The 12,058-nt window shown below is 39.1% G+C and overlaps 1 protein-coding gene across 1 annotated transcript in view; it reads right to left on the bottom strand.

Annotated features, from left to right (window-relative positions):
* Nucleotides 1–12,058, bottom strand: part of myripb (myosin VIIA and Rab interacting protein b) — a 137,561-nt gene that overhangs the window by 3,767 nt on the left and 121,736 nt on the right. Inside the window, exons 13-16 of the mRNA XM_059326786.1 lie at nt 7,565–7,753; nt 7,318–7,479; nt 7,071–7,166; nt 6,718–6,778 (exon numbers count right to left, since the gene is read on the bottom strand). Coding sequence (XP_059182769.1) covers nt 6,718–6,778; nt 7,071–7,166; nt 7,318–7,479; nt 7,565–7,753 — 508 coding nt within the window. The remainder of the gene's footprint in view (nt 1–6,717; nt 6,779–7,070; nt 7,167–7,317; nt 7,480–7,564; nt 7,754–12,058) is intronic.

Raw genomic sequence — 12,058 nt, 5'->3', positions numbered from 1 at the left:
AGAGATATAATCTCTCCACCGTGTTCTGGGTCTTCCCCGGGGCCTCCTACTACTTGGGTGTGCCCGGAACACCTCTAACAGGAGGCGCCCGGGAGGCATCCTTACCAGATGCCCAAACCACCTCAGCTGACTCCTTTCGAAGTGAAGGAGCAGCGGCTCTACTCCGAGCTCCCTCCGGATGTCTGAGCTTCTCACCCTATCTCTAAGGCTGAGCCCAGACACCCTATGGAGGAAGCTCATATCGGCCGCTTGTATCTGCGATCTTGTTCTTTCGGTCGCTACCCAAAGCTCATGACCATAGTTGAGGGTCGGAGCATAGATGGACCCGTAAATCGAGAGCTTTGCCTTCCGGCTCAGCTCCTTCTTCACCACGACGGTCCGGTACAACGCCCGCATCACTGCTGAGGCCACATCAAACCGCCTGTCCATCTCACGTTCCATTCTACCCTCACTCGTGAACAAGACCCCGAGATACTTGAACTCCTTCGCTTGAGGCAGTACCTCTCTCCCCACCCAGAGGGGGCAATCCACCGTTTTCCGGCAGAGAACCATGGCCTCAGACTTGGAGGAGCTGACTCTCATCCCAACCGCTTCGCACTCAGCTGCAAACCGCCCCAATGAGGTTCGAGGTCCCGGTCTGATGAAGCCAAAAGAACCACATAATCCGCAAAAAGCAGAGATGCAATTCTAAGGTCACCAAAGTGGATCCCTTCCTCCCCCGGCTGTGCCTTGAGATCCTGTCCATGAGGACCACGAACAGAATCAGAGACAAGGGGCAACCCTGGCGGAGGCCAACACCCACCGGGAACGTGTTTGACGTATGCAGACACAGCTCTCATTTTGGTTATAATTAAATCATGATTTAAGGCAAGGCAAGGCAAGGCAAGTTTATTTGTATAGCACAATTCAACACAAGGTAATTCAAAGTGCTTTACATACACATTAAAAACAGCAAGACACAATTGAAAACAGTAAAAACAGTCAATTAAAACAGGGAAGATACAGCAGGATAAAAAAAAGAGATAAAATAATAAAAAGCACAAGTCAAACATTGTGTAGTTAAAAAGTAAGGGCAGTAGAGTAGAGCAGATAAGTGTTAAAGTTAAGAGTACGCTTCAGTAAACAATAGTGTTTTTAGTCCTGATTTAAAGGAGCTGACCGTTTGGGCAGACCTCAGATCTACAGGTAGTTTGTTCCACAGGTGAGGAGCATAATAACTGAAAGCTGCCTCACCCCGCTTAGTTCTTGTTTTTGGGACACGCAACAAGCCAGTTCCAGATGACCTAAGGGGTCTGGATGCTTCGTAGAGAGGGAGCAGATCAAGCATGTAATTTGGTCCGAGACCATTCAGAGCTTTGTAGACCAGCAGTAAGATTTTAAAATCTATCCTCTGACTCACAGGAAGCCAGTGTAGTGATTTAAGGACCGGTGTAATATGGTCCAGTTTCCTGGTGTTTGTGAGGACTCTGGCGGCAGCGTTCTGGATCAGCTGCAGCTGCCTGATTGATTTTTTGTTAAGACCTGTGAAGATGCCATTGCAGTAATCCAACCTACTAAAAATAAATGCATGGATACGTTTTTCCATGTCTTGTTTGGACAGAAGACCCTTAATTCTAGCTATGTTTTTCAGGTGGTAATAGGCAGACTTAGTGATAAGCTTTAGATGGCTGTTAAAGTTCAGGTCTGAGTCAATAATTACACCAAGATTTCTGGCTTGATTTGTAGCTGTCAATGACATAGAGCCAAGGTGAGCGCTGATCTTAGATCTTTCATTTTTAGGGCCGAAAATGATCACCTCTGTCTTCTCTGCATTTAGCTGGAGAAAGTTCTGGCACATCCACTCATTGATTTGATGAATACAGTTACTCAATGAGAGTAGGGGACTGTAGTCGTGTGAGGACACTGAAATGTAGAGTTGTGTGTCATCGGCATAAGTATGGTAGGAGATGTTGTGATGTTCCATAATCTGAGCTAGCGGTAGCATATAGATGTTGAATAGAAGCGGTCCGAGAATGGACCCTTGAGGAACCCCACATGTGATCTTAGTTCGCTCAGACTCATGGTTTCCAATTGACACAAAAAAGTCCCTATCTTGTAAGTAAGATTTGAACCATTGTAGCACAGTGCCAGTGAGCCCCACCCACTGTTCCAGTCTGCTGACTAGTATGTTATGATCAACTGTGTCAAATGCAGCACTGAGATCCAGTAAAACCAGGACAGAGGATTTGCCTGCATCAGTGTTCAGATTAATATCATTTAAGACTTTGATAAGTACAGTCTCAGTGCTGTGGTGTCGCCGAAATCCAGACTGAAATGTGTTAAAAAGATTATTTTGCATCATAAAAGCATGAATTTGCTCAAAAACAACCTTTTCAATGATTTTCCCCAGAAATGGCAGATTTGATATTGGCCTATAGTTACTAATTGTTGTGGAATCCAGATTAGATTTTTTTAGGAGAGGTTTTATTACTGCAGTTTTCAAAGTCTGTGGAAACTGTCCTGCTTGGAGAGAAGAATTTATTATCTGCAGTACATCCGGAGCTATGCAGTTGAAAACAGTTTTAAAAAAGTTTGAAGGCAGAATATCAAGGCAGCAGGTTGTGGGCTTTAATTTTGAAACCGTTTCCGTGAGTGTTGTGTAATCTAGGAGGCTAAAATGTCCTAGCTTGACTAGAGGATGGGAAGGCACCAGTGTTATCATTCCTGAGCTGGAGCTGCACACTGCTTGTCTTATCTGTAATATTTTGTTTGTGAAGAAGGCTGCAAAGTCATTGCATGACTTGTTAGACAGCAGCTCAGGAGGGACTGATGCTGTGGGATTTGTCAGTCTGTCTACTACAGAAAAAAGTGTGCGGGCATTATTACTGTTTCTATTGATAATCTCTGAAAAATATGACTGCCTTGCATTCTTCAGTTCTTGATTATAGTTGCGAAGACCCTCTTTATAAATATCGTAATATACTTGGAGTTTGTTCTTTCGCCACCTGCGTTCAGCTTGTCTACATACTTTTTTCTGCACTTTAACTAGTTTGGCGTTTCTCCAGGGTGACTTTTTCCTCCCCGACAGAACTTTGGTCTTAATTGGGGCGATAGAGTCGATAACAGTCAAAACATTGGAACTAAAACTGTTAACAAGGTCATCAACTAGAGCTGAGGGCAGGGTTGGTGATGGTGTAAAATCCTGGGTGAATAATGCACAAGTGTTTTCATTTATATAGCGCTTCCTGATTACCTCTGCTTCACCTTTTGTTGGATTGGCAAGGGTGGTCATTTTAAACAAAACACAGTAGTGATCAGAAAGAGCAACATCATTGACCACAACCTCAGAGATATTAAGACCTTTGGTAATAATTAGATCTAATATGTGTCCTCTGTTATGTGTTGGATCTGTGACATGCTGAGAAAGCCCAAAGTTATCCAGAATATTTAAAAGTTCTTTAGCACACCCATCTTCAGGATTATCAACATGAATGTTAAAATCACCTACTAAAACAACACAGTCAAAATCTATGCACACAACAGACAGTAGTTTGGCAAAGTCATCAAAAAACCTTGCATCATATTTGGGGGGTCTGTAGATGGTCAAATAGATTGCTCTATAGGGTGATTTTGACTGAATGGCAACATATTCAAAGGAGTCAAACTGACCATAAGACATGTTTTTGCATTGGAAGCTGTCCTTGAACAGGGTGGCAACTCCACCTCCTCTCTTATGTACTCTTGCTTCACTGAAGAAACTAAAATTTGGGGGGGTTGACTCAATAAGAACTGCTGCACTATTATCCTGACTTAACCAAGTTTCAGTTAAAAACATAAAATCAAGGTTGTGCTTGTGAATAAAATCATTGATTAAGAAAGATTTGCCAAGCAGAGATCTGATATTTAAAAGAGCTAAATGTAAATCCTTAACAGGAGACTCTGGTGAGTTTGGAGGATGACATGCTATACTCAGTAGATTGGCAGATTTAATTGAACTCTTTTTATTTCTCACCAGTTTGATCCCTTTTCTGTTACTTATTATCACAGGGATTGAGAAAGCTGACTGAACTCCATGGGGCCCTGACTGCTGCTGGAACAGAGCAATCTTGATATTGATATCAGAGTCTGGACCCGGCACATATCAGTCAGACTCACAGATAGGGTCATTTAGAGATTCACAGGTATGTCGATTTAGAGGGGGTGGGGGAGGGCGGTGACTTTTGGGGGAGGGCGGTGACTTTTGGTCACATTTAAAGTGAATAAACATTTTTTCTATTAAATCTTATAACATTATATTAAGTAATTAAATGGCCTGTCTTTACGAAATTAAACACTGCTTAAATAAATGCATCTATACAAATAATCTTATCATATATTTAGAATATATAAAACAATCAGAGTGGATCCATTCTGCATAACGAGTACTTTTACTTTTAATACTTTAAGTACATTTTAATGCTGATACTTTTACTTCAGTAAGTTTTAGATGCAGGACTTTTACTTGTAGTGGAGTAATTTCACAGTGTTTTATTAGTACTTTTACTTAAGTAAGGGATCTGAATACTTCTTCCACCCCTGTTAATAACATAAGATTCAGACAGAGATGACTTGTATCAGGAAGGACTTCTCAGCCATAAATTTTGAGCCTACTATATGACACAAACAGGACATGCTACGCTGGAATCAATGATATGATTACATGTCTTGGTCACTGATTTTGCCCCATTGTCCTGCCTGCTGTCTGTCTTTGGAGCAGTGCTGAAAAAGCCACCCTGAATCAGAGCTATTGTGTGGATGACGCTAAAGAAAGAAAAGAGACAGAAATGAAAATAAAGACAGCCCCAACAGAAAAAGGCCATTCACCGACATGAAAAGGAACCGACTTCTTGTTGGTTGATAAAACAGCCCCATCCTCCTGTACAGTGCGTGTTTCCATTTGGCTGCTTTACATCTAATGGAGCTTTTCAGTTACTTCGTCCCTTTCTGGCAGATGTATTCACTTTTACATCCATTCAGCTGCCAATCTCTTATTTTAGGACAAAGCACAAAATGTGTGATATTGACTAAAGGTGAATGAAAGTGTTCCCTCGTCTCCGTCTCATTCGCCACCCTGAGCTGTCTTTGTTTCACTCACAGATGCAAATGTAAGGCTGAGTTTCTGATTAGGAGATCGCACAGATGAAGTACACTGTATAAGTCAGCACAGGTTAACCTGTTGATGACTGATTAGCAGAGGGATGTACAGAAGGTTGGCGATCAGTAGAGGTGCATCTCAATACAATAGAATATGATGGAAAAGTCCATTTCCAGTAGTTCAAGTCAAACAGACCAAGTATTGAGTTATATCGATGGACATACTCTTCAGAGGCCAACATTTCCAGAGTAAACATACTTTTTAAAATTGGTCTTTTGTAATATTAAAATTGTTTTGAGACACTGAATTTCAGGTCTTCATTAAATGAGCCATAATCATTATAATTAGAAGAAATTAAATAAATGAAGACACAAAATGTTTAATTTTGTGTGTAATGATCTATATAATGTGTTACTCCACTTTTTTTACTGACATAAATAAACTTTTCTATGATATTCTAATTTATTGAGATGCACCTGTAAATATATTCAGCCATTTAGGTCATTTGGCCAACTTTTGAAGATTGAAATATGGAGTTTTTCCTTGCTGTTCCAGAACAAATCAGTACCAGGATTGAAATGAATAAACTAGTGAAATAATTTTGTTATGTGGCCATGACTGAAAATGATTTCCATTACTGTAGTTCATTACTGAAGTTCATAAAAAGCCGAAATGTTGAAAATAAAGTCGAAATATAAGTTGGAAAGTTATTCACAGTTTGGTTGTACTTGTGTCAATAAGTCATCAGTGGAACATTGTTTCAAAGAAATGGCACATCTATCTGAACAGTTAGGTAGACCGCAAGCTACAACCTGATTTTCATCAATGTTGCTCATAAAATGAGCAATAACCACAATATTATAGTCCCCCGACACATAAATTAGCCATTCTTGGTAGAAGGTTACAGCTATTATTTTGGGACAATCTGCTTTTATGTAATTTATGTGAATTTTTTAGACATATATTAGAGGTATTGAGAAAAATCAGATTGTAGTTTGCAGTCTACTTAACCAGATTCAAAAGCTTTTACCCCCCCCAACATTGTATTTCAACTTTTTTCTCATCATTTCGACTTTTTTCTCAAAGTACATAATGACATTTTTTTTTACCTCCTCTCATAATTTATTTCTCCTACCTGGCCTTACCCTCTACATACAGATGGTATACTGTATACAGGGGGATGCAAAAGTACAGTAAGGATTATTCCAGTATTACCAGTATTATAATAGTGTTGCTATGATGTGTGAATGACAGGAGCAAACAGTTTGAACATTTGAGGGATTAATATGTTATTATTAATATGTTTGTATAATCAGTAAAATACGTTTTGTGTGCACGATTTGTTTTTAATTACTCCATAACTACTTTTGCAGGTTCCTGTATAATTCATTTTTCAAATTTGGCAGTTCAGGGAGAAATCTTATCTTGATCTGTTTGGTAGCTAAAATTGGTCTACACACAGGGCTTGTAAACCAGATATTGAATGAGTTTAATTTATTTGTATTATTGGTTACTGTTTGCATTAGTTGTTGACATTTATGCATAATCATAGTTTTCTTTGTGTTCACTGATAGTTTGGATCATAATAAAAACTTGTTGGGTACCTTTCAGTGGAGGGGCTGGGAGCTTCCTCCTTTGATGGCGTGATGATTCCAGGGTTTGAGGCTGTAATCAGAGTATTCGAATTAGACACTTGACTTGATGCTATATGTTCTATTTTCTCTCTTTTAGTATCAGGTTTAGTTACTTAAAGGTTCAGTAGGTAACTTATATACAACATTTTTTAAGTCTGTGGAAAAAACCTTAGTAGAACAGATAGTGTACATTTGACTGCTGGTCTGTCCTCAGGCAAAAGCTATTTAACATACCACTACTTTGTGTTAAAATGTTATCATGCAAAACCAGACATGTGGCTGCGTGGGAGAGCTGTTAGGGTGCTCGAGGGGCAGTGCGTTACCTTAGCCTTTGGCTTGAACTTGGAGAAATGATTGCAGGATGTCACATTCAAGCCAGCTGTTTTCAGAGCTGATATCCTGGCCTCAATGTTAGAAATCTCAAAATACAAACACAGACTTCATTAAAGTCCAATACAACATAAGAAATCCAATAGTATAATTGATTTTGGAGGAATGTCTGGGATTGGGAGTTTGGCACAAACAAAACGGAACAGCTGTGGACAAAAGGAAGTATCTTTTGAACAGTACCTGTAGTTCAGACTGTTGAACCTGTGCAGCCGCGGTGGCCACCTGGTCCTCCAGGAAGGCCAGCTCTGTGTCTGAGGTGCCACTTTTAATATTGCGGGCACACTGCTCCAGGTCTCCCAGCGCCCCCTCAAGCCCGTACACAGCACCAGCAGCAAGGTACACCTGTACAGAGAAGAAGAAAGAATAAGTTTTAATAGCCACAACCTTTTCTCACTGGGTGGAAATACAGGGATCAGCATCTGCTTACATTCTCCTCCATCTTGGTCAGCCTCTGGTCCAGCCTGCGGGTCTCGGAGCTGTTGGAGATGGGAGAAGCACTCATGGATTCAGACGGGGTGTAGGTCTCACCTCCTGCCTCACCGATCAGCTCCTCTGTGGCGTTCAAAACCTTCAGCACTTCGGTGGTGATGCTGCAGAGAGAGGCTGCCGAGTACTTCTGCTTCATTTGAAGAGAACACACACAGGTGCACACACAAACACACGTTGACAAATGTTGGGAACAAAACGACGTGATGCAGAAGTTGAGAAAATTGTGCCACAACATCTCTTCTACTGTGCAGATTGTATCTCAAACAGTGGGCTGAAAACCACTAGCAATTATGGGAAGGAACCAGGAATTCAAGAAGCTATCTCATCAATTTAGAGCCTATATTCTCAATGTTATGTCCATTATAAACAATTCCAAAAAAGTGTAAATGACAAATGATTTTCAAAAAAGTCTAAAATGTGTAAATTAATGCTTAGTTCATTATTTGGAATGGATGGACAAATCAGTTAGCAGTGTTCTCCCACAACCATCAAGATAATGTATACAGACAAATATAAAACAGGTTTAGTCACTGTCTTTCCTGCCTGTGTGTCAGTTTGTTCATCCAAATCCAAGCTGGTTTCCAAATTCAGGCCATCACTGAGGTGTAATAATTCAATGGTGATGATGCCTGGTAAAGAAAACTGCTGTTTTTTTTCTGAATAGACAAAAACACCAAGGTAGAAAAGGAAACGGCAGTGAAGAGAGACCGATTTGATTCAATATTGAATGAATCACTGGCTGAAGCTTTGATCAGTGGGATTAGTGGGAGGCATATTGATCCCACTCTCAGATAGTGTGATATTCTAAAGGAAGACTTTTAGGAAGGGACAAGAGACATGATACACTATTGGGGGAAAGATGAGAGGCAGCAAACCAAACCTCTTATCTTGAAAAAAAAAAAAAAAATCACCATTCATTGATCTTAAAAAGACTTAAGAGGCAAAGATGGATAGTCTGAGATATTGACTCAGGCTGGTCGATGGAGAAATGGTTGTTTGGTGAGAGTCTGACGTTGACGTCCTCTCCAAAGGAAGAGGCAATCAGCATTCAAACAGTCTGAAGCACATACATGTCTCAGTGATATTAATGTTGAAAGATTAAGTTGACCTATATAGAACATAGTTTTTATCCATATCAAGATAAAATATATATTATAGGTAAGGAAAATATAATTCACTGGAACTTATGCAGAGTTTTGTAATGAATTAAAACAATTATAATAGTTAACAGCAGGAGCAAGTTTAGAAACATTAAAAACTACATAACCCTCACATTAACAAGGATTAATGGAAGACATACAACGAGTGCACATCTGTATTGTCATTACTTTTCTTTTTATTACAACCAAACTCTATATTATTAAGATATTAATTGTATATTATATATAAACTCTTTAATATTATGTTATCACCTAGTAAAGGAACTTTTGTATAACACTGGTGTTAATCAAAATACTATTGAACTATCATAGCTAATAGCTATACTACTGTTCAAAAGTTTGGGGTCACATCGAAATGTCCTCATTTTTTAAAGAAAAGCAAATTTCAAAAAAATTAAAATAACAGACATACAGTCTAGATAATATGGCTATTAAAGCTGGAAACGACTGATTTTCTTCATTGAATAATGAATATGAAATATCTATTATATTGTCAGCAACCATCACTCATGTGTTCCAGTGGAACATTGAGTTAATCCACGTTTATAGTGTTGAATTAAAACACCTGTGCATTATGTTAGCACAGCTGAAAACCCAGGCTAATTATTATTATTTATATCTAGAGGTAAAGTAGGAGATTTGTACAGGTTAAAATTATTCTTTCTACCATTGTCAATGTCTTTACTATATTTTTAATTCCTTTTTATAACTAATTTCATGAATAAAACAATTTGTCTTCATGGAAAACAACACAGACATTTTGTGGATGACCCCAAACTTTTGAGCGCTTGTGTATGTATTTCATACTATCAACTAAAAGGCAGTAAAATATAGTGTGTCACTACTTCTACTTCTTCATTGACAAATGTTTTATGTATGTTTTATGTTTATTTAATGTTTTATTTATAATACATCCATGCTGTGTTGATTAAAAAAGTGCGGGCACCTTGCTTGTTCTTAATGTACAAAATCAGTACAATGATATTGCACATATGATAGAAAAACGATGATTTATTCACTCACCACACATTGTTGGTGAATAAAAAAATATATACCAAACAAGGCAAAAAAAGATTTCAAAAGTGTTTTTTGATTAAAGAGCTGAGAAAGCAGCTGTCGCACATCTTAAAGACAACAGACTTGACATGTTCAGTGCTTTTCGTGGGTCCATTTGGAATATTTGAACTGAGTGTATTTAAAATGTCTTTTCAGTGCAATCAATCAATTTAATTTGACACATAATCATACAGGGTACAGTCCCATCAGACCCTTCATAAATCTGAATGCATGGTGCTGTCCTGCACTCCAGGATCCAGCCAGGTCCCAGTACACTATCGCTCCAAACATCCTGCTGAAACTGAGGCATGCACGCAGGCCATCCAGGTCAACATCGAACGCCTGAACACTGGCTAGTGATTTAAGATGCAACTATTGATCTAAGTACCACTAATTAGAAGCCACGCATGTCAAACCATATACAGACCAAACAAAGCTCAGACGTTTGTTCTGTCCAGTGACCATTCACTGTTTTGTATATGATTGATTAGTGGAAATTTAGAGTGTCCAATTACTCTGAGCTTCATGTCTTGGGTCACCAAAGCACTCGGAGGAAACCTGCTGACCCAGGGAGGAACACGAAGACTCGACACAGAAAGAAGCTGAGGCCTGCCAGTCTTTTTTTAGGATGACTGATTGGGGGATATTTAATGAGTCCAATTCATGTCAGGTTGATCAGAGACCAACTATAGAGCTTCTTCAGGTCTTCTTGTATAGTTTATTTAAATGTAATAATTCATCACTTCGACCCCAGAGAATCATTAATGACTAGTGATTCTTTAATTTAGATTCAGATTTAAAAACAGTCACACACGGCCAAGGCGCAGGCTTAGAAAAATACTTTGTGTGAATTTAATGAAAATAAAGCCACAAATATCACAGTCATCGTCATGTTTTCCCTTATTCACATCAAACATAGCTGTCTTGGTTGGTTTCAAAGGGAGCTCTGAAAATCAGCACAAATAGCACACGTGTCATACACATTGTAAAAGACGAGCATTAGTCACAGGAGCTCTTATAATGAGTCCGACTAATGACCAACATCGACCCACGCACTTCAGACATAACACTAGTACAGGAGGTGAGTGCATTGCCTGCCCAAGTGTGTGTGTACATTTTATACGTCTAACGACCTACTTTTGTGTGGGTTTTGACTCGTCCATATGTTCATGAATGGAGTGGATTTACTAGGTGGAAATATCAACAATGGAGAACAGCTTTTAACCAAAGAGACCGTAGCTTTTGCATCCAGTTTATGAAGTGGTAAATTTCAGATTTTTCAGATATCTACACCACAGCTGTTTCCCAATTCCTGTTGTGTACTGTATATGCCTATAATGCAAAATAAACATCCTCATAATCATTATAATCTGCATATAGTACTGTAATTATAGTTATAAGCACTAATACAGTAGTGTTCAATATAATAGCCATAATCCAATGTGACTAACCAGATTAATCCAGGTTTTTAGTATATTTTTTATTGCTACATGGCAAACAAGGTACCAGTAGGTGCAGTAGTTCTCAGAAAACCAACAAGACCCAGCATTCATGATATGCACGCTCTGAAGGCTGTGTTATTGGGCAATTAGTTGAAAGGGGTGTGTTCAAAAATATAGCAGTGTCTGCCGTTGACTTTACAAACACAAAACTATATAGTACAAACTTTTTTGTTTCTAGGACTTAGCAATCCTGTGAATCACTAAACTAATATTTAGTTGTATGACCACAGTTTTTTATAACTGCTTCACATCTGTGTGGCATGGAGTCAACCAACTTGTGGCACCTTTCAGCTGTTATTCCACTCCAAGATTCTCTAATAACATTCCACAAGTCATTGACATTTCTTGGTTTTGCTTCAGAAACAGCATTTTTGATGTCACCCCACAAGTTCTCAATTGGATTAAGGTCCGGGGATTGGGCTGGCCACTCCATAACATCAATGTTGTTGGTTTTGGAACCAAGATTTTGCTCGTTTACTAGTGTGTTTGGGGTCATTGTCTTGTTGAAACACCCATTTCAAGGCCATGTCCTCTTCAGCATAAGGCAACATGACCTCTTCAAGTATTTTGACATATGCAAACTGATCCATGATCCCTGGTATGAGATAAATAGGCCCAACACCATAGTAGGAGAAACATGCCCATATCATGATGCTGCACCACCATGCTTCACTGTCTTCACTGTGTACTGTGGCATGAATTCAGAGTTTGGGG

Source organism: Centropristis striata, chromosome 23, assembly GCF_030273125.1.
Source record: "Centropristis striata isolate RG_2023a ecotype Rhode Island chromosome 23, C.striata_1.0, whole genome shotgun sequence".
Taxonomy (NCBI): Eukaryota; Metazoa; Chordata; class Actinopteri; order Perciformes; family Serranidae; genus Centropristis; species Centropristis striata.
This window is presented reverse-complemented; position numbering and strand designations above follow the sequence as displayed.